At 40.7% G+C, this 23,588-nt stretch overlaps 1 protein-coding gene across 3 annotated transcripts in view; it reads right to left on the reverse strand.

The window, feature by feature from the left end:
• The window catches only part of LOC133121469 (caspase recruitment domain-containing protein 11-like), a 47,415-nt gene that overhangs the window by 19,450 nt on the left and 4,377 nt on the right, over positions 1–23,588 (reverse strand). For 2 of the 3 annotated variants that reach the window (XM_061230639.1, XM_061230638.1), the window contains exons 2-6: positions 6,419–6,639; positions 4,950–5,087; positions 3,842–4,167; positions 3,275–3,454; positions 2,198–2,350 (exon numbers count right to left, since the gene is read on the reverse strand). In XM_061230639.1, the coding sequence (XP_061086623.1) occupies positions 2,198–2,350; positions 3,275–3,454; positions 3,842–4,167; positions 4,950–5,087; positions 6,419–6,620 (999 nt within the window). In that variant the 5' untranslated portion in view covers positions 6,621–6,639. Of the gene's footprint in view, positions 1–2,197; positions 2,351–3,274; positions 3,455–3,841; positions 4,168–4,949; positions 5,088–6,418; positions 6,640–9,462; positions 9,580–23,588 lie in introns of those variants that run through there. The other variant, XM_061230640.1, reaches the window with a different exon arrangement.

Consider the following 23,588-nt stretch of genomic DNA (forward strand, 5'->3'; position numbering starts at 1 on the left):
GTACTTCCACTGTTGACCTACACCAAGGTCTGAATTTTGCAGCTTTTAAAAATGAAGTTGATTGTGAAAATTGAGTGCTTATTCCAAGTCTCTACTTTTTAGTATAAATGTTGTATAAATGTCAGGCAATGGCTACCCCTGAGATTGTGATAAAACTGGTAAAGTGCTTATTGCAAGGTCATTTCTATTTACTTTAAATGCTATATAAATGTCAGAGAAAAGCTTGCATGAAAATGTGATTTAGAATATTAATACATGTGACTTGCATATATTGAGGCACGTCTGTGAAGAAACAGACATAAACTGATGTGATTAACAATAAACATATAATTAAGTCTATAATACACAGTCTAGGTGAACATATGAAGTTTGTTGAGGCTGAATGCACAGTAGAAAGAGAATATGTATTGCGGTGCAGTGGTAACAGTTCTGATGTTTGATAAATCTAATTTCATTGGGTGTCCAATGAAAGCCCAGAACAACATATTGTAAGGGGCAGATATGTACACTCACTGAGCACTTTATTAGGTAGACCTGTATGCCAGCTTGTTAATACAAATATTTAATCTGGCCAATCATGTGGCTGCAAATAAATGCATAAAAGCATGCAGACATGGTCAAGACGTTCAGCTGTATTTCAGACTAAATGTCAGAATGGGGACAAAATTTGATCTAAGTGATTTTGACCGTGGAATGCTTGTTGGTGCCAGACAGGGTGGTTTGAGTATCTCAGAGACTGCTGATCCCCGGGCTTTTCACGCACAACAGTCTTTCGAGTTTGCAGAGAATGGTGTGAAAAACAAAAAACCTCCAGTGAGCTGGAGAGCTGCAGCAAAAACGGCTTGTTGATGAGAGAAGTTAGTGGAGAAGGGCCAGACTGGTCAAAGCTGGCAAGAAGGTGACAGTAAATGGTAGGCATTTTTTATAAAGCACCTTTATCCAAAGCGCTGTACAATTGATGCTTCTCCATTCACCCATTCATACACACACTGACAGCGATTGGCTGCCATGCAAGGCCCCGACCAGCTCGTCAGGAGCATTTGGGGGTTAGGTGTCTTGCTCAGGGGCACTTCGACACAGCCCGGGCGGGGGATCGAACCGGCAACCCTCCGACTGCCAGACGACAGCTCTTACTGCCTGAGCCATGTCGCCCCGCAGTAACGCAAATTATCCACACATTACAACAGTGGTATGCAGAAAAGCATCTCTGAACACACAATATGTCAAACCTCTTCAATGAATAGGCTATGTGCCCTCCAGTTTCTCTGGGTCTGTTATCTATATGCGAGGGCACTTCTCCAGGTGCTCTCTAACATCTTAGAAACTTAATGCTATATGTCCAGCGAACTGTCTTTCAGCGAACTTATCCCTGGTTATGGGTATGCATTTTGTTGTACGTCGCTCTGGATAAGAGCGTCTGCCAAATGCCAATAATGTAATGTAATGTAATGTCCAGCCCATGGGACTTCTCTTAATTACCATAACTTTCATTTGTTTCTGATTTAGCTGTGGAAACAGGTTGGGATTGTCTAACTCTATCCATGTCAGATGCTTAATTTAAGACAGGCATGATATTCTCTTTCCCAAGCAACTTTTCAACAACTTATTTTGTACCAACACATTTTGCGTTGTACATTCCTTATTGAAGGGAGGTCTCTTGTGGGGACACATTGCAGTACAGATGCATCAGACGCGCTTGAAAAAGTCTGCTCTCAGGCCTGTGTAATGCAAATGCACCCATGTGGGTGTCGCAGCAAAATCACCTTTTATGGTCACACATAACGGCACAGCAGAGGTGTGAGAAAAGCCTAGTGTGATTTAGCATTTTTTCTCAGTTCCTTGGAGAATGACCCTGCCCCCCTTTGTCACTTTTTGCACCCTGCGTTGTGTCACAAAGCACCACCAAGTGCAACATTCACAGCATGTGTGGGCTCCCAAAGCAGAAACTGGGCTGGACGCTCCCTGCCCCCACGATAGACTAGAAAAATATTGACCAGGTGCCTGTTACGTCATCCACTGACTATGGGCTTGTGAAAAGTGCTTTTAAAGCCGGCGAAGTCAGATTTACCAGCACCGCCATGCTTTACAATTTGGAGCCAGAGACTGTGCAGTACAGTAGTACAGTAGCACCGTCTCTCAGCACAGCCAGGAAATGAGCTTCAAAAAAGAAGGCTGGTTTTGGCCACTGGGTTCCCACCTTGTCTCTCAGTTCCTCGGCCTGCCGAACCTCCTCGTGCAGGTTGTACAACCTGTTGACCAGCTCCTGCCGGTCCTCAAGAGCCTCCTGCCTGTCGTGCTCCAAGATGTCCAGGATGGCCTTCTCAGAGTCCGGCAGGACCTGCTTCCCCGGCTAGGGGGCCCGAGGGGGAAGGAAAGAGGATTCAATATCAGGCCATGGGGCCAACTGAGATGTCAATGCAAAGACTCCTCGTTATCACATGTAGCAGTATACAGTACACTGTATTGACTTCAATATCTTGTCATGAAAATTAATACTGTGGGGGACAATATAAAGAGCAACCATCACACTTCTGCTCAGTGGTTAAAGGAAGGTATTAGAGTTCATTACAGCAAAAAGCAAGACCAAATGTTCCATGCTTCAAGAATATTTTCATGTAGCTGCTAAAATATACTACAATTATATATAACAGAGATATCTATATACACATCCTTGTTCTGTAAAGTTGCAAAGGCAAGAGTAATGGCTGGTAAATGTATTTATGATGGTCAGTTTAATAGTACTCTAATTAAAAAACCTCCAAAATATTACAAAGGCTATGTTATCCATTCCATTCCAAATTTAATGAGGAGACTTGTAAGACCAGTGTGATTTTTTTAGGAATGCAAATGCAAATTCTTCAGTGGATTTAATGACTTCATTACTATTGCAAGTTAGGTAAGATAAAAAACACATCTATTAAAAAGGAACATAAATAATTTCAACAATGTTAGTGTATGGAAGTACACTATACAGTATGTAATCATTATAAGAGCCTAAAAACAGTACAGAACTTGTTCCCACTGCACATATGGCTGGTACAATGAACATATCAGTAGTTTTCACTTAAGTTCTGCGTTCTGTGCCTGTTAATGTATGTCTAATCTACAGCTGCCTGTACATATTTCACAGCTTTGGAAATCCATCCAGTAATTCCAGCCAAATTTACATTCCCTCCAGTGACTAACATACTTGAACAGTCACAATGTGCTTTTTCAGATCAAATGACACTTTGAAAGCCAGCCCTGTGATATTGGAACAAACGGATTACAGCACCTGTATGATGGACTGCAGCTCCTGCACTTTAATCTTCAGCACCTCGTTCTCCCTCTCCAGCTCAAAGATCTGCTCTCTACGAGGGCGGTTTTCAATGTCGGTCTTCAGCTTCAGCGACTGCTTTCTCTCCATCTTACACTCTTCCTCGACCTTGTTGAGCTTGTGCTTCAGTTGGTCAATCTGAAACACACCATGTTCACCACCATCATGTACAAGTGGTGCGGGATGCATGTGCAAGTTATCAGCATTTATCAGTGGCCACTTTTTTAATATTTCCACGATGGTCCTTGCTGTGCTAAGAGAGGACTTCAAGGACAACTAGCAAGCTATCACCAGCCAGTTCAGCCATATAGAAAGCCTCCTATTCCCCCCTCACAAAAGAAGAAGCGATTTTAGTACAAGCGTAATGGCTGTCAAACATATTTTTTTTACATTTGCTGCCATTGCTCATTGAATTGGGCCTAATCACGTTTCTGTGTGTGTGTGTGTGTGTGTGCGTGTATGCGTGTGCGTGTATGTGTATGCGTGTGTTGGGGGGAGGGCAGGTAGGCTTTGATGCAGTCTCACCTCTAACTGCAGGTCACGACTCCGCATGACGGCCATGTTCTTCTCCTCGCTCAGCTGGGCGTAGCGCATGGCCAGGTTGTAGTTGTCGTCCTTCACCTTGATGAGCTCATCGTTGCAGTTGTTGCGCTCCTCCTTCATCTTGTTGTAGCGCTCCTGGAAGGCCTGCATCTCCTGGTTGGCCAGGCGCAGCTTCTTGTGCTCGTCCTCCAGTGTGCGGTGCTTGCCCATGATGGCCACGCGCTGCACGTCCTTGTCTTTGGCCTGCTGCTGCAGCTTGATGACCTCGTTCATCAGGAACTGGGTCAAGCCCTCGTGACCCTCCTCCACTGAGGACACAGAATGGACACAGAAGAACATTTTCAAAGTCTTGCCATAGATTTCTCTGACTTTTTTCATATGATGGGCTCATACAATGTGCCATGTCGGATTCAACAAACACTTATAATTTTGTTCGAAAATTGTCCTACATTAATATGTCCGTCATGAAATAGTATATACGGCTCTGCAGGTGGGGTCCATTAGATGGCCAATGGGATTAACAAGGACAAGGAACCTCTCATGTAGTCTGTACTTGATTGGGTGGACTGCAGTTAATTGGTGTTTAACATAATAATATGGTGAACCGTTGATATACTTTGTCTTTTTACTGAAATACAATTCTGAAAACATTTTAGGCAAGAACTAAGCAATGCAGTTGTTGAATCTTGATTTATATTTGATCTGCAATGCCTAGTTTGAAAGTTTGAGTTCTGTGTTCCAAGTCAGCTGCTTTTGACATCCACTGCAAGGCTCTTGTTTACATAACTCATGCGATAGGTTGGAACCACTCGTAAATCGAAATTGGTGAATGTGTCAAATTTAAGCAACTTAAGACCAAATCTGTTCGTACAAGTGGTTCCTGCATGAGGCCCAATGTTCTCTTATGAATCTCCACTGGCTGGATTCAGACAGGCTAGGTCAGTGTAAGCATTACAGCAGCACAGCTATACTGACACTGTATGGCTACCATAAAAAGTGAAGTAGAGCAGTGGACTAATCCCCAGGGCTTTCTGTCACGGGGAAACATGAGACTTCCTCTTTTTGTCTAGATATTTTCTCAGTAGCTTACCGACAATGGTGGAGAATCTGCGTGTGGGTTCCTTCCCCGTCATCAGCTTGTAGAGATCAGGGTAGTAAAACTCCAGGCTCTCCAGAAACACCACATAGCCCCGCTGGCCTTTAGTGTGCAGTATGTCCAGCAACCGGCCTGAAACCAAACCCATTGTTTTCAATCTTCAAATCAGTCGCTCAATCATGAAATACTCGGCAATGCAATACTTGAAAGCAGGTTAATTGAAATACATTTTGCCTCTTCCCAAGTCAGTTTTGAGAAAATGTCTTTCTTTGCTCCAGTATGTTCTTTGTATTGTGATGTATTGATGGCGTAATTCTTTTTGGTGTAATCTACTGCAAAATCACAACCATCTGAATCATATAAAGTCCTTGCTTTTATTCAAAATAAAGATTTTTTATTTTTTTCTTGTTTGTTTGAAAAAGCTTCACTCTCATTCCCGACTTGCGATATTTGTGACTGGAGTTAAAATTACAAAGGAGTCTGATGTAGTGCTACAATCTAAATGCAAAGCACCATGCACTGAGAACACATTTACATGCTTGTGGATGCATGACATTGCTTTGGCCACACATGCAGAAAATAGAGGCAGCTGAGGGGAGCTTCACAGAGCACATGTCTCATTCCACCAAAAATAATACAGCTCTTCCCCAGCATGGGAGACTCATGTATAAACAAACTCTAATGTAGATATCTACTGCATTAATATTTATTATTTTCAATCTGGGACCTTGGAAACAAAACACATTTCCACTAATGTGTCATTGCTATAAGTAATTACACATTCGTTATGAAAATTAGCGGCATCGTTTAGAGATTTAACATTCGTTCTCTGTACAGGCATTATCTGTTCAAGAGAGAGGTACATTAACTCTGTTCAAGAGACACAATTATTAACTGAAACAGCAGGTGCTGCTGATGGACACAATTATCACGCCAAAAAATTACAAAGTGTACTGCGCCCAAAAGGATAACTACTCTTTCTAAAAATGTGAAAGAAAACAAAAGATGTTGACAATAAAATGGCTTAGCCATCTGACATTCCTTGCAAAGTGTGTTCCAGAGCAGTCAGATCAGAATTATTCAAATCATCCACAGGCAGAAAGAAGGTACAACTAACTGGTGTTTGTGATGCTTACTACCAGTTTACATGACAAATTCAGCATACCTGTACCATGCAGTATACACACGGCGGGCATGTTTTGTACAGACACTGAAGCCGAGAAGTATCTCAGTACGGCAGCAGCTCAGACAGGGGCTTCAAAGCTTCCATTCATCATACACAACTGGAAAAACACAGCCGAGCACAGGGTGACTGAATAACTGATTGATGGAGAGATTTGCATGCAAATGTTTTCTGTGCCCGATTTGCATTTTTACTTTCTACGGCTCTGGTTTTGTTCTGTGGCCGGCTGCGACACGCACGCAGACCCGCTAGCACACGCTGCGCAGAGGGAGAGCCGTACCTGCCCGGCTGACCTTGGACACCAGCATGTGCGAGTTGAGCACCTCGTCCTCATCTTGCTCGTCGATGACCTTGCATTGCCGTAGGTACGGCGTCAGCTTGTTGGGGTTGATGTAGCGGCTGAGGATGTTGCGGTTGCTCTCCACATTCTCCCAGAGCGTCTCCTCGTCGTCCTTGGCCATGTCCTGGCACCCGCTGTCCATGGCGCACAGCCCCTGGAGCCTACGGGCAGAGGAGATGGCCTCACACTCTGTTCCCCCTGGGCGGACAAGCCACTTCCCCCCACGCTGCTGCACAGCGCACGCACACTTGCCTCACTGACAGGGACAGGCCATCGTGGCCTGAAGAGGAAGCCAGCACTGAGGAAGAAGGGCCCGGTATCACCCAAGTGTTACAGTGTGCTGTTACTGGATCCACTCCATACTAGCAGGGAGCAAAGCAGTAAACACGTCAAGGGTCGGGGCAGAATTAAAAGATTTCTGAATTAATTAGACATCAAGCGGGCTTCCTGACTTCATCTAGCAAGAAAATGTTGTCACTTTCTTTTGCTTTCAGATCTGCTGATGAATTTGAAAACACATTAGCAGGAAACACTCGGGCAAGTGCTACACCACATTGATGTTGAAATTTGAACCACAGGCCACTGCACATAGAGCTTAGGGTCGTACAAGAGAATCAAAGATGTTCTGCAGAAGATACACCAGACACTGTACTTTACAGTGAGAATTATATCTCTGCCATCTCCTCATCACTTTAAAGCCACTATAAACAGGGCAGACTACACTGTGAGCACCATTAAAGCTGGCTCAGTTCATATTCCATAAGTGCTGGTCCGGACCAAATGCAGTCCTGAGTGTTTTCTCCAGCATTTCTGCTAACAGAAACTTGGATAGTGGGTAAAGAGCTCTGGTGATCCAATCAGCGAGGATAATGGTGTGACTTAAGAGCCAAAGTCACAGCAAAAACAACAAGTACAGGGCAGTAACTGTGTTCTATCCTAAAACAATTCTGAGCTAACAAATGTAAACTAGCTAGTTCAAAATTGTTTTATTGTCAATTGTAAAGGGTTTGCACGGGCTAGGTTGAAATTACCATGACGTGGATCTCTTTGAGTTACTCATGAGATAAATAGCCAAACCAATACATGCTAATTTACTTTCTGTTTCAAGTAGTACAGCGTAATAGCTCCTTCTCCCACTCCTGCTATTTCACAGAAAGGATGTAGAATGGGATTTCTTCTATTACCGAACCTGGAAGTAATACAGAATGGGGAGTCTTACCAGTGATTAAAAATCTATTGTATAATCTTTAGCTGACATGACAGTCCTTTAGTCAAACTGACAAGATGCTAGCAACATCACACAGCATATTGGTAGCATATATAAAATTATGTCACACTTATTATTGCACATCATCAGCATCAAGTTCCTGCTTTGGCCTAGAAACATAATGCTTCTCCATACTGTAAGAAATAATTTATTTATTTCTTGAGAAAGACCCAAATTGTGTAATATTGAACACAAATGGAGGCAAAATCAAAAGCTGCGTTATATATTTCATCTTTATCTTTCCAGGTGAGCCATCCTTTCAACATAGTTTGATTTGACAGGCACCTGAAGTCCCTGTTGAGTCATTCCATGCTTCAGGTGTATATTATGTCATTGTCACTTTCCTATTTTTCTCCGTCCTTCAACCTAGCGGCCCTGCTTGTGATTGATGTGATTTACCGTGGTTTGGGTGGAGATTCTTTTTCTTTGCTCTGCAGTGCACTAGCAGATAATGTACAAAATAACATCCCCTGAAACATTTTAAAAGGTGTGGCGTAGAGATAAGAGAGAATATAGTAACCCCTATTTATAAACACCTGCAAACCCAAGAGAACCAACAGGCCCCACACCTATATTCTTCTTTACACACTGCACCTGCCGCACAGACATATGTTGTATGATGTATACATCACTGTATGTAAACTACAAATAAACAGTGTACAGTAAAGAAGCAGTAATCACCAACACAATTCTGGACGTAGTTGACACACAATTGTCGTTAGTACAGAGAAGCACAAAGCCACAGTTACTAGTTTATCAATTCTGCCACCAATATCTGCGGCCTTGCTGTCCACAGCCTTGCTGTCATAAAACTGATAAGAGACACAAGGAAGATTTGCCATTTCACTGATCCTGAGGTAAGGGATTTTGTCGTTTGATTGGCAGTAGTCATTTCCTATTTAGCATTTACCCATTGCTTACGTACAGGATGTAAGAGAATGAGCTGAGTTAGTGAACTAAACTCAGTGCTACCTCCCACTAGGCTGGGCCAAGTGCTGGGGGGGGGGGGGATCAGATCTGAATAATATCAAACCAGCCACATCAGCTCATTTTCTGGACAAGACTCCGAGCTGACTTTCTCATTCATCACTTCTCACAAAAGAAAATTGATTTATCCTCCAGCCAAAGTTGCCGGTTTCAGGCTATGACCAGTCCATCCAACTGAACTTTAAGCAGAGGCATTAAGGGAATTAGAGCAAAGCAAAAACTGAGAGGAACATCAGGGTCAAATAAACCTGGAGTTATATCATAACAGCTTTAAGCTGTTAAGTCCATGGAAGGAATTATAATGCCACAAGTTCAGGAAGGGCAGGTCATATCGAGTAAGATGCATGGGACAAGTACACTGCAAACACACAGACTTGCAGCAGTAATCAAGCAGTCTGTCACATTGTGTGCAGCATTTTACATTGAATGTAATCATTGAAAATGTATCTAAAAGAAAATGTACAGTACCTTTATTTAAAAACAAAATTCACATAATGATTTGTGGACTTCATTCAACTACATACAATTTCACAGACGACCAACAAAGTTCGGAATGTATCATTAGTCGAGACAAACTTATAATCAAAGGAGAAAAATAACCTTTTGTCGTGCTTATTTCACAAAGCCTGTGTTTCTCAAACCATGAAATCCCCGTACTTGTCAATAGGTTTACAAGCATATTGTCTCATACACAGACTATGAAAGAGTGACTAATGCAAATACAACTCACCAAAGAAAGATGAAGTGAGACCAATCTAGAACTTTTGTGTTTTTGTGGAGAGAAAAACACACAACAGCAACATTTCAATCCTTGAGTAGAACAAAGCGTTAGCAAAAACAGAATTTCCCTTTCAGAGACGAGATGACACCTCATCCAAATTAACAAGTGAGAAGAGCACTTTGATAGTGGTCCATACATCTTACCATGCGCAGGACAACGTTTAACACACGTCTGGCTCTACCCCTCACACTTTGCCCAACGGAAATGACAGATTGACATTTGCAAAAAAAGGGTGGATTGACATTAGAAGATTACAAAGTAACTACATTTTCAGAATTACAGGAACGGATAGTTGACACTGTCTTTTTCAAGGATATCTTAGGTTGTTTTCAAAAAGCTATCAGGACTACCTTGCTGTTGACCTTCATACAATGCAAGTTGCGTCTAAGGTTGTTTGACTTCAAAAAGAATTGTTATTTTTTAAGAGAAAGTTACAGAAGAGCGATGATCTGGTCATATCAAGGCGATGATCTATTACCACGAGGGGTTTCTCTTCCACCCCACCTTTCTGTCTCTTTCTCCCCCTACCGCCTTCCTCTCTCCCCTATCTCACATACACACACAGCAGGGCACAGAACGGAAACACCAACCACGTGCTTTCTCAGCCTGAGCTGATTATAGAACAGACGCAGACCTGCAATATGTCCCCAGCCAATCAGCTGCTTCTCAGCTCTGTCTGTGTGACTTCAGAGGAATAGCAGAGAGGTGTTTTTGTGTGAAAGTGAAATAGTGCAGTGAGGATGAGTCGTCTTATCCAGCATGAGGCATGCATGCTCATGCATGAGTTGGACCCATCACAAAATGTACTCACAGGTCTCACAACATGCCAAACAGACAGGGAAAAAAGTAAAAGGCGTTACGCAATAATGGCCAGATGCCCATTAAAAAAAAAATATATATATGTAGGCCTTATGACTAGGGATATTTTCGCAATGGCAATTTTTTCCAGGTATTAATAAGCATCTCTCACCAAGTTTGCTGTAATTGAATGAATTTTAACAGCCAGTCAATCCTGCCAAACCGTGTGGCTTTCACCTGTCAAACTAAGCATGACATGTCTTCCCTGTGAATCTAATTCTAAGTTCAGTGATGCATCCCATAGTCTGGTATTCTATCCTGAGTGGCTGGCAATCCCACAGGCTTCTCTCAGGGATGGAGGGCTTCACTCAGCATAGTTGTTCACAGATACAATAGTTCAGCTGGTGGATTGCACAGTGAAAAATTAATGAAATCTCTTCAGTGAAAAAAATGAATCTGCATGTCCCTTCACTGCACATCCCAGCACCTTTAATGTCAGCTTTCCACCTGCTGTATTACTTGTAAAAAGGACTCAGTATTACACAGAAAAGTGCTTATTTGTTCAGTAAAGCTACTGAAGACTTGGTCCAGTGAACCTACTGTGTATGCTAATATTTATTAGTTCCAATCTCTTGTTCAATTAAAGGTACAATAGGTAATTTCAGACTTATAAAGGTCAAGAGAGGAATAGCAGCCACAAACACCTTCAAACCACAACACTGTTTATCCTTCCCCCTTCTCTGTAAATGCGCTGACGTTGAAACGCTATTGCCTGTGGCAATTAGAACCAATTATTAACCAATGAGCTCGTACATTTATACAATGCTTTGGTACAGAGTGTTGGGCCGTCAACGTTATATTTTGAAACCTGAATTTAAGGACTAGGCGGAGGGTGAGTCAACATGTCAGTGAGTCATTTTCAATGATCGGAAGGGATTCACTATAGTCTTGTAACAATGTTTGAACACAAAAACCTTACTTATACTACCTTTAAGGTTCATGAAAACTTTGCCGAGTAGATAATGGTTTGAAACACACTGCCATTCATTTGGCCAAAAAGCACTAGTATTGTTTACAGCAAGTAAAGGCAATACTTATAGAAATCCCCCAAATGTCAAAATCCATCCAGTAGTTCGTATTTAAAAGAGAAGTGAAAATACTATCATTTTGAAACCAGTTCTTCCCCAGTTAAAACATAGCCTATTTTTAGACTAGTAAACTAGGTTTTTCTATTTGGTTGCTGATTCAAAGACAATGTTTGACTGAATGCTCAGCAGCCTGCCTGTCCATGGTAAGGGTATCAAATAATTTGTGTGTTTCCAGCCTTGGAGATTAACTTAATGTCCACTGTTCCTCACCATTAGCTTTCACTTAGTTTTTGTGGGGTTCATGTGTTCAAGTTCTATTATAATTATTCCATAAATTTAATTTAAAACAATGAAGGTGTGGCCTGTGGTAACTTGCTTTGTATTTGAACTCTACATAAATGGCTTACTTTCAGTGAACAGGCATCTACTCTTTCAGCTGTCAAGACACAACTGATTTCACCTGCAGGTCCATAATTACATTCAATCAAAAATGTAACCTCTTTCTGGAATTATATTTTATAGGGCTCATTACAGAGAATGAAAGCAGTTTATCTGACTGATTAAATGTCCTGAAATGTGAATATGGTACATTAATTATTCATATTGTTATTTCTGATACTGTGTGGCCAATTGGCATTAATAGTGTTGCAGCCTGTTGCAATTCAGAAGTTGCAGTAACAGCCAAAATGAAAACCAGTACAGTAGGTCTCCAGGTTTCAATTAGATGTAAAATATATGAATGCAGTCCCCTTCAAAGGATTTGGAACAGCAAGGTCAATTCCTTTTTTTGCTACACACTGAAGACAACTGAGTTTGTACATGAGATGACAGATCTGAATTTCAGCTTTTTATCTAGAATTGTTGAACAACTTAGAACTTATCACCTTTTGTATCAGACCACCCAATTTTTAGGTGCGCAAACGTATTGGAACATGTGACTGACAGGTGTTTCTTGTTGCCCAGATGTCACCTTTATTCACCTTTATTTCGAGAGCACATTTAAAAACAACCAGCAGTTGACCAAAGTGCTATACAACATTCATAAAACAAATAAGACAATATGTTTATGTACACTTTACAAAGAATACAGAAGGAAAAAAACAGCATACTGTGGGAACTAAACACACCAATACACACAAAACATCAAACTGACCAAATGACCACCTCAGCTGGAGTTAAAAGCAAGGGAGTAGAGGTGATTTTTTAGGTGAGAAATATGAATGGTGGGGGCAGATCTGACAGCAAGAGGTGCCAGTGCCAAAGGCATGATCACCCTTCTGCTTAAGCCGAGACTGTGGGACAGCCAGTAGCAGCTGATTGGAGGATCTGAGTGATCTGGAGGCGCAATGGAGACAGAGAAGGTCGGAGGGACGAGCCAGCCCATTCAGTGCTTTAAAAACAAACAGTAGAACTTTAAAATCAATTCTGTAGCTAACTGGAAGCCAGTCAAGTGATGCTAATATGGGGGAAAGATGGTTCCTCTTTCTGGTACCAGTAATAAGTCTGGCAGCAGCATTCCCTGTCGAGGGAGTAAAGTAGTCTAACTTGGATGAGATGAAGGCATGTATGACTATCTCCAAGTTACATTTAACAACAGAGTTTCTTTGTTTGTCAAATTTGAGGTGTAAAATCACCCTAAGGTTTCTGTCACAAGGTTTGACGCATGGGGATAGTGAACCGAGGTTGTGGGAGATATTGTTGATAGAGTCAGGAGGGCCAAATAAAATTACCTCGGTCTTACTTTCATTCAACTGGAGATGGTAATTTGCCATGCAGCATTTTATGTCCTCGATGCAGTTAAAATGATTGAGCTATGGCATGTCCAATTAACTGTCAGTAATTTCCTGACTCCAGGCATTAGTGCAACTGTGGTGCTGTTGAAACGTTGGTTTCATGATAATGAGGGAGTTTGGCCTCATTATTGCCAATCAGATCAGCCCATATCTATCCTCTTAAAAACAGTGCATTAGCACTACAGCTAACTGCTAATTTCATCAGAGCATGGACGTTAAGACAAGCTTTACAAGCGTCACCATGAACTACTTCTCGAACGGTGAGACTGAATGGTTTCAGTTTGAGTATTTCTTTTCCCTCTCAAACAGAATATATTTTCAATTTCAACTTACTGGCTACGGTACATGACTGGGAAGGTTGGTGGCTCAAGCCCCGGTGTAGCAACAGTAAGATCCGCTGTTGGACCCTTTGAGTAAGGCCCTTAACCCTGCATTGCTCCAGGGTGGATTTCCCCCTGCTAAGTCTAATCAACTGTAATTCCCTTCGGATAAAAGCATCAGCTAAATAATTGCAAGGTAATGTAAAATGCCAGCGCTAAAAATATTCAGCAGCAGGAGCAGGAGGCAGCTGGCAGTCACTCCAGTCGGCCCCTCCATCGAGCTGCTGCCCTTGCAGTATCAAACAGCATTGTGCCCGCGAAACAAAGGACAGGAATAATGGCATGTTTAGTTAGATTTTTCTTTAGCTTTTTTGTTTCTGAGCTATCAATTTTTAATATTGCCATTTTAAAAACAAAATTTCACCACTCCAACTATGCACTGCAAGTTCAATTCATTTCTGACATGCACTTGATAAGATGAATGTCAACTCCCTCGGGGAACCGTTCCGCATCCCTGCTCAGTCCCGCTCTCTTTTGCACTCTGGGTCTCTCTAATCTCCACTGTAATCTTCACGTGACTCTGCTTCTCTCCATATGAAAGTCCTGTAATATTTTCTCTGTTAGATCTGCAGTATGTCAGATCCAAGGCATGTTGTGCACTGTCATTCAGAGGGCTGAACTGTGTTGTACCAACTGACCCATCCAAACATCTGAAATACATTCTTATCATTTCAAAGGTTTGTGCAAATCCCTAACCTATCCCTTCCAAACACAATACTAAAAACAAGCTGCCAGTGTCCAGCGCTGAATGTTTCTATTGATACACCCCCCATTTTGCTGCCCAACCCATGTTGACGGGTTGAAGTTGAATGGCTTTTCTGCAGACCATTAAACTACCAAACCTGGCACACACAGAAAGTATTCCAATTGCGCTACATCAAACTAGCAAATACACCTCTGTGCCCAGGCATGTCTGCGCGAGCATTGTCACCAAAATAGGGCAGAGAGAAGGGAACACAGCTGAGAAAGAGCCATGGCAGGGATCAAATTCTCACCTACACAGGGGGGAAGCAAGTGTGTGTTAGCTACAGACTGTGTCACATGATTTGCCGACAGACATGTATTTTGTTTTTAAACTCTGTCAAAGTGGAGAAGTTTCCTTCTTTCTGTTGCAATACTTTTACTCTGCCGAAAGCAAAATGTAAATGCAGATCCTGAATGCAGATGATTCACCCATACCCAATTGATCTATCACACACAGAATATTCTCTAAGCATTCCAGCCTTTAAATTCACAATTATGCCAAGATAAATATAAATAGAAGCCAAAGATAGCCATGAAAGAGTGAGATCCAGCAAACCTATTTTTAAACACAAAATGTATTGCAGTGTACTCATACATTGCATATTTATGTTGTGCATGGTAATTTTATATGAAAAAGTACACTGCCAAAGCATTATGGCCACTTACACATGAAACAAATAATGTTCACTATCTCACATCTCATAATGTCAAGGTCTGGGACACATTAGATGGTAAGCGAATACTTGGCTCTCATAGTCAAAATATTGGATGTGGGATAAATGACTAGAGACAAATCCTTATGGTCAGACGACTGAGTCGGTCCAGCAGTGGTAAGTACCTACCAACAGTGGTCTAATTATGAAGTAGGGACAAACTACGAACCGGCGACAGGGTGTTAGTCTTCCAAGGCTCATCGATACACATGGTGCTGTGTAGACACAGACCGGTCAGAGTGCCCATGCTAGGTTTGAGGAACATGAATCAACAATCCAATCGAGCATCGGTGCTGGAACAACAAGTCCGATCTAAGGCAGTTCCGTCTTGGTGACAGATACCACAGGACACCTTCAGAGGTCTTGTAGAGTCCATGCCTCAGCAGGTCAGAGCTGTTTCAGCGGAACATGGAGGACCAACAGGATATTAGGCAGGTGGTCATAATATTTTGGCTCATCAGTGTGTATGTGACGCCACGTGACCAAGGGGGTAACATTGCACAGTTCTCAGTTTTACAGAATACTTGCATCAGATTAGATTTTGGTCAAAAATTAGATAAGCTACAAATACTCGTCTATCGTTCATCTAGAAATCCATTACGCGTCACAATGAGAAAATATGAAAAGTCTGGTAGCATTTCTTGTTGGCTCTCCACATTCTTCTTTGCTGGTGCAGCTTTGCAAATGGAGTGGTGATGAAAATGACTAGCAACCTCGGTCCAGAACACTGTGAGTCTAAGTTAGGCTGCAGCCTACATGACAAAAATGATTCAGGCTACAATACCTAGTCCATTGTTTCTTTGCACATAAAATCAATCACATAAAATGCATTCCCTGAAATTGGTCTAGTGAGGAAGACGTTGAATCATTGTGACTAATATAAAATCAAATGACTCATTTTAATAAAAAATACAGTGGTGTCATCTTCCAGTTTATTGTACTTCGCTTGTTGCTGGCATCTGCACACACACCTTTGCCAGTCTCTCTCTAAGATGCTCCAAACAAAACAATCTGCTACACATCCATCCATCCATTATCTTAACCCGCTTATCCTGAACAGGGTCGCAGGGGGGCTGGAGCCTATCCCAGCATACATTGGGCGAAAGGCAGCAATACACCCTGGACAGGTCGCCAGTCCATCGCAGGGCACACACACCATTCACTCACACACTCATACCTATGGGCAATTTAGACTCTCCAATCAGCCTAACCTGCATGTCTTTGGACTGTGGGAGGAAACCGGAGTACACGGAGGAAACCCACGCAGACATGGGGAGAACATGCAAACTCCGCACAGAGAGGCCCCGGCCGACCGGGATTCGAACCCAGGACCTCCTTGCTGTGAGGCGGCAGTGCTACCCACTGCACCATCCGCACTGCCCCTTGATACACAGCAATATACTAAAAATAATAGTTTTATGCAACAAACATAGGCTAACTGTTTACCATTAAGCCAGCTACCGCAATAAATAATAGTTGCTGGAGATCAGATTCCATTACTTCAAATCAACAGCAAGCCTTAACATTATGCTGTTGAACTCCTCATTTGGGCATCTAGTCACAAAGTTCTGTTCACAATATTGGTAACACTCTGTACCTAGTTATGTAGAAAAAAATGCCCTTGTTATCCACCGAAGGTTATTTTTTTTCATTACTTTTGTGATTACTTTTTTTTGTTGGATGTGAAATACGTCAGATGTTGCCCTGCTAGCACCAGCACAGCGGACATGTATCGACCACCAGCCACAGTCTTTTTAAAAGTGGAGCCACTGTAAGCCATAAAAGATGGTGTGCATTCAAATCTATGATATTTTTTTCTCAAAAAATAAGTAGGCCTACATGATCCCATCTACTCACCAGTTTATTTGGTAAGTGGCCACTTCCCCGTGTTCTGTTCAGTGAGTCTAAATGAGTGAGCTGCAGCCCACATGACAAAAATGATTTAGGCTAGAACACCGCCCCCGTTGTTCCTTCTCATCTACCTTAATTATATGAATTGCAACACAATTAATGCAATACCCTCCTCCTTCCATGGCTTTCCCCAAATAGTTGATGTGTTGATAAAATAACATTTAAAAACTCAACTCACTAAAGAAATGCAGACATTGTGCCATGTGCCATTTTCAGGAACAAACATAAGCTAACGAACCAGACACGGGGGAAGTGGCCACTTCCAGCATAACGTTTGTTCAATGGTAGTGGTATTAGGTGGTAATGGTATTTTATTTAATGGTCTTAAATAAAATGTCATGCAAGCAGAAGCTATTGCTATTTTTTCTAACTACAATGTAGTTAACCAGCAGGGAAGGCAAGCATTATGCTCTGCTTAAAATTAAGTATGCGTCACATAAGCCAGTGCCTAAACGTCTTGTTCATGAAGAAATATGAAGTGGAGATCAAACCATCTGGTGACCATACTCATATGGGCAGAGGCTGCTCCTGCAAAATGATTTGGCCCTCATTCTGAATAATGAAATAAATGTGATATAACTTTCAGGCAATGTCAAAGCTTACAAGCTTAGATGGACGGAATAGGCTATTCCTATGTAATAGGCTATTATGTATTATTGTACTACCCACAATAATCTTAACAACAGTTTGTATTTCAGGCTGAAAATAATGAAATTAAATGTTGTGTGCTTTGTCCCAAAAAAAGGAAACTTCCCTGGAATCATCTCGTGTTTCACTTCCCAAGTAAAAAATTTAATTCCAGAATTCTGTAGGATCTTTTAAGAAACCTAATTAGGAAAGAGATCCCAGGCAAGATACTGGCTACTAGTAGGATTCTCTCTCAAATATCCTGATAAGACTCCAAGTGAAATCTTTTGAAGACAAAGGACCCTGTATAACAGCGTTAGTCAACTCCACGTCCTGTGGGCGCGAAGTGTCGGCAGGTATCTGCTCCTACCGTGCGCTACAGCACCTGATTAACGTGCTAATGTTAGACCATAAGCTAAATAGTAAAATCAGGTGGTGTAGCGCACGGGTGAAGCAAATTTAGACACCACGGCCCGCAGGACGTGGAGTTGAAAAGCGCTGGTGAATAAGATCTAATTAAGTTAATTAGTATGAAAGTGTAGGGTAGCTACTGTACTAGAATTGCTGTCCTTTGTTAAGAACTCGATGGATTGTAGGATTATGCCAGATCGACCATTCTACCAAAGATCCAAAGATATAAGAGATATTTAAGTTTTTGATTTGTAATAAATTAGCACAAAATTTTTTAAAATCTCAATTAACAACACAATAAAGTGTGCCAAAAAGTGAATGAGCTGAATACTTTCTGAAGCCACTGTATGTGGCAAAACAAAAAAAAACTGTACAATTCTCTGGGCCAATGCATCTTGTGCATCAGAAGAGTCTTGTGAAAGCTAATAGAAAGGACATAAATGCTAAAATAACAGCTGTTATAGCAGTGGTGGGTAGAGAAAAATCTCTGAACACAAAACACACTGAACCATGAAGCAGACAGACTATAATAGTAGAACACCAGGCTGCGTTCCAGTCCGTCAGCTAAGAACAGGAAGATGAGGCTACAGTGGGCACGTAATGACCAGAACTGGATGATTGAAGATAAAAAAGGATAAAACCGACAGCCTAATTTGAATGCCACAGCACAATCCAAGAGAGAACCTTTGGGATGAGGTGGAACAGGAGGTTCCCAGCATGCGTGGCAGAAAAATCTGCAGGAACTGCATGATGGCATTAAGTCAACATGGACCAAATTCCCTCAGGAATGTTTTCAATTCTAGCACACGTTTTGAAATCCATGCTGCAAAGAGACAAAAGGGTGTCCTACCCAGTACTAGCTAGGTGAACCTAATAACGTTAAATATGTGTATTGTATTATAGAGTATGTCTATGTAAATCTTATTTCAGTTCAGACTATTTCCTATGGTTCATGAATCTGACACCACTGCTCTCAATAGAATTAATGGCACAATATAAAAACCGATACGTAGATTCATAATTGTAAATAAATACTATAAAACAAATCTATTCATATTTACAGTACAGCCCTTGTAAACATACTGTCACATACATAAACACCAATTGTTTCAAAAAGTGAGGCATATCCACTGGCATAGCCAAATGACAGCCAGAAAATTAAAGGCAATCGGTTTACTCATAATTTATCCAAATGTGTAGACACTGAATGTGTGGAGGAGACTCCCTTTTAAAACACAATACCTTCCCCTTTAAAACACGATACTTGAATAAACTGAGAGCATGCCAGCCAACTGTTTTCTCTTGAAGTTTGTGGATCAGAACTGTTTTAGGTTTGTAAAGGTGGGTAAGATAGCTGGAGTGGAGTCATTGCACTGTGGAACAGGAAAAGGTGGTGCTAACACTTTTCATGCTTCAGCTTCTACAGAAACATAAATAAGAAGGGTGATAACCAGCTCACCCTGAGATAGTATTAACTGACACTTCTGGAGAGAAAGACTGAAAATGGAATACTTAACGCCACAGCCTGCTGTCACAAAAAGGAGGACTTGGTTTGTCTGGAGCCTTGTGAGAACTCCAAGATAGCATACACACTCTGCCTGCTGAAAGAGCAATGCGCAAACCCAAGCAAAAAAGGTCTTTACACAAGCAGCGATACATCCCCCCCAACTCCCCACTTCCCTCTCTGTTCCTGTTTTAAAACAATTAATGCTTTTAAAATACACAAAATGTACATAGCTGAAATCAATGAAAATGATAATCTCCCGATCATATTTTTCATAAAGCATGCAGTACGTTTGTTGTGCGGAATGTAAAGCATGCTGACTACGAGTCAGACTGAAAGGTTTGTCATACGGCTGGCAAACAGTTGAAAGGATTGCGAAGGCTACATTATGTGTGCTGGAGAGGGATTAGAACAAAGTCATGTCTTCATCAGCTGCGAAGCACAGAGAATCTGTTGTTCTGCAATACGGCTGCGGTAAATGCTAATGGTAAATGAGAACAAACTCTCAACAGCAGTAGGGCAATACAGTATCTGCACTACGTTAACAAACAGAGCATTGTTGATGTTCAGGGTCACATTATCTTGCACAGGTTTTAGGTTTCTGCGATTCGAATTATGGTAGAGGCCACAGGGAGTCCATCAGCTTCCTCGTAAGACAATAAAGGTCTTTTCAATAATTATCTACTTCAGTTTTCTATATTTAGCCGAACAAAAGGCAGAAATGAGTAAAGCATATCAATGTCAACCTCTTATTAAATATCGGTGGAATTGGACATCTGTGAATGTGGCTCTGACTTTCAGGAACAGCTGCATATAGCTCTGTTTCAATGGTCTGTTTCACAATCCACATTTTCATTGTGACGACCTGAAGGAGACATACAGCATTGCCCTCAGAAAGAGACGTGAAAACGGAAGAGCCTGACAGCAGGATGACAGCTGCAGTCACTATGTTTAGCAATACGGAAAGAGACTTCCCTCTTCATTTCTCAAAACTCGCAAACAAAATTATTATTATTTGTCCATAATCTCACTTCTCATTCTTGCAGACAAACTGTATTCTTATCTTATACCTTCCTATCTACTTTCTGTCATTTGGCAACCATAAGACATTACGTATCTACCGCACTATTTGCATGCTCACCATCTTAGGTTTTCTTCATTTCATTATTGACTAGGGATGTAGTGACCACTAGTACTAATACTGCTAGTATTTTCCCATTTATCTTTTACCTTTTGCTACCCAATTTGGGATATTGTATGGCATATGCACATGAAGTGTGTCAAGTTGTCTCTGTTTCTTATCACACAGCAAGTCAGACTTACTCACATGTCAGAGGAAGCCACTTCAGCACAAAAATAATAGTAATATATATTATTGTTGTTATTATTATGATTTTTTAAATTATTATTGCATCTATGTTTAAATGATAAATTATGTTATATTTAATCTTTTCTATCTATTTATCTCAGTAAGCACTTTATTAGGTATTTATTAGACTTGTTTTTTTTTTTTTTGGCCATTCTCCTCTGACTACGTATTTCTGTCTGCAGAACTGTTGCTCACTGGATTTTTTTGGTTTTTCACACCATTCTGGGTCAACTCTAGACACTGTTGTGTGTGAAAATGACAGGAGATCAGCAATTACAGAAATACTCAAACCACTGTCTGGCACCAACAATCATTTCATGATCAAAGTAACTTATATCACATTTTTCCACATTTTGATGGCTGAATATTAACTGAAGTTCCTGACCCATATCTGCATGAATTTATGCATTGCACTGCTGCCACACGATTGGCTGATTAGATACTCGTATGAATACGTAGGTGTAAACCCTAATAAAGTGCTCAGTGAGTGTACATACAGTGCTACCAAGGAATTGTACTAAAGTGCCTTCAGGCTTACATTACAGTGGATATGAGTGGACTTCACACTGTACTAGTTCTTGCTTGGGTAATGATAAATGTAAAATATATTGTGACTTCCTTCAACATGATTCATTATATTTATCTAATTAAAAGAAAACAGGAAAATGTTTAACAGCACATTTCACATTCGTTTTTACATTTATACTGTGTTCTGCTTACATGCCACAAGCCTGTGTATTACTTACCTGTCACCAAACTTATACCAGTTACTTCACATGGTGTAAAGTAAAAATGTTACACACAGGCTGAATATTAATGTCTGTTCAGTTAAGAAACAAACTGCATTTCAAGAGCAAATCCATGCTTAATAAAACAACTCATGTATACATTATTATTAGGTATTATAATAGCGGATTATTTAGCAATAATAAAAATAATTATTTAATACGTTATATGATTTTCCTCCATTCTCACAACTAAAACACAAACACACAGTACACCTGCACAGCCAATATTACATTAGATATATGCTCAGCTCCTTTTCTATAGTCATCTATTACTCTGGTATCTAAATTCATTCTGATTATGTTTTCAATCCATTATGCAGTGATAATATAAACACTCAAAATGAGTGTAATCCCACTAAAAATAATACAAAGGCATTGTAACCAAGGCAATGCGTTTTTACTACAAAGGCTGTAAAGCTTGAACAGTACAGTTTCGTTATTGACTGTAGCTGAAAAACTGATTGGCCATTATTCAGTTTACATTTACTGTGTCTGATAGTGTCACCAGGCCCTCAAGGCCACTTCAGCAAACACTTTGATTTGTAGAATATGAGAATATCCACACTATTACAGTAGTATAATATGTCAACATATATAGCACTATATACACCTTTCCAAGATGCCGCTGGAACATCAAATTATTTTTAAGGAAAGTTTTTGCTCAGGTGATATAATTTGAGGAGCGCTTGATAAGCTGCATATGGGTATGCACAAGGATGGCCGAACCACTTACATATTTGCCAAATCATTCACTTGATGAAGTCATGAGCTCCAGCAGCGGACTACACCTGTACCTTTTGTGGAAAATGTTTTCACTGTTTTGGTACCGTTAATTGTATATTTTGAAACCCGAATTAAAGGACTATAAACACAGGGCCCTTTTCAATGACAGGAAGGGATTTATGATGGTCTTGTAACAATGTTTTAACACAGAAATCTTACCTATCGTACCTTTAATGTCATCCAGCAATTGCCTTAGCATCTAAACGTCCACAAACCTTGTATGAACATCCAGTTACCCATTGGGTTGTATGGCCTATTTAATCAGTAGGGAACAACCTTCGAAAATGTTTTTCATATGTCCTGTATAACATATGAAGTCACACTGAGTCAGTGCAGGTACTCACTCACTCACTCAGAGAATCATAAGCTGTTGTAACCCACGTGACACTGCTCACAAAAACAGATTACGTACGTATTCACGGGTAACAAGTAACATCATTCTAGGTTGTCACAATCGACGATGTAGAATAACTAATAAAAAAACTAATTGTTCAACTTATTTCAAGCCAAAAAGCAAAAAGATTTAGTGTTTACTTTACAGTAAATGCATGAAAAGCAGCTAGTGAGTACATGTCATATCTTATTTCAGGATCATTTTCTTTTTTGCTATGTATCAATAACTCTCAAATATATCGAAATGACCAATAATAAAACCAGAGTTGTGTTTGAAAACGCATACATTTTGCAAAATTTCGGCAGTAGTAGTAGCTAACCAGCTAAAAACTGTGAAAGAACAGTGAGAACACACCCCACTGGAGTGTAATTCTTCACAATCATTTAAAGCATTATCTTTAGGATAGCAATTGCAGGACAACATGAATGCGAGAAGAATATCACGCTTCAAATAGGTTCCGGGTCTTACATTTCCATTGGAATTAGCTTGCTACATAATTCAACTTTTGCACAAGCCACTGCTTTTCTGTTATCTGTTACTGATTTACAGTCCGCTCCAAAAGTATTGGACCAGCAAGGTCAATTCCTTTGTTTTTGGTATACACTGAAGACAATGGAGTTTGAGATCTGAATTTCAGCTTTTATTTCCTGGTATTTTTATCTAGATTCGTTAAACAATTTAGAACATATCGCCTTTCCTATCACACCACAACATTTTTAGGTGAGCAAGAGTTTTGGAACATGTGACTGACAGTTTCTTGTTGCCCAGATGT

This window comes from Conger conger, chromosome 2 (assembly GCF_963514075.1).
Source record: "Conger conger chromosome 2, fConCon1.1, whole genome shotgun sequence".
Lineage (NCBI taxonomy): Eukaryota > Metazoa > Chordata > Actinopteri > Anguilliformes > Congridae > Conger > Conger conger.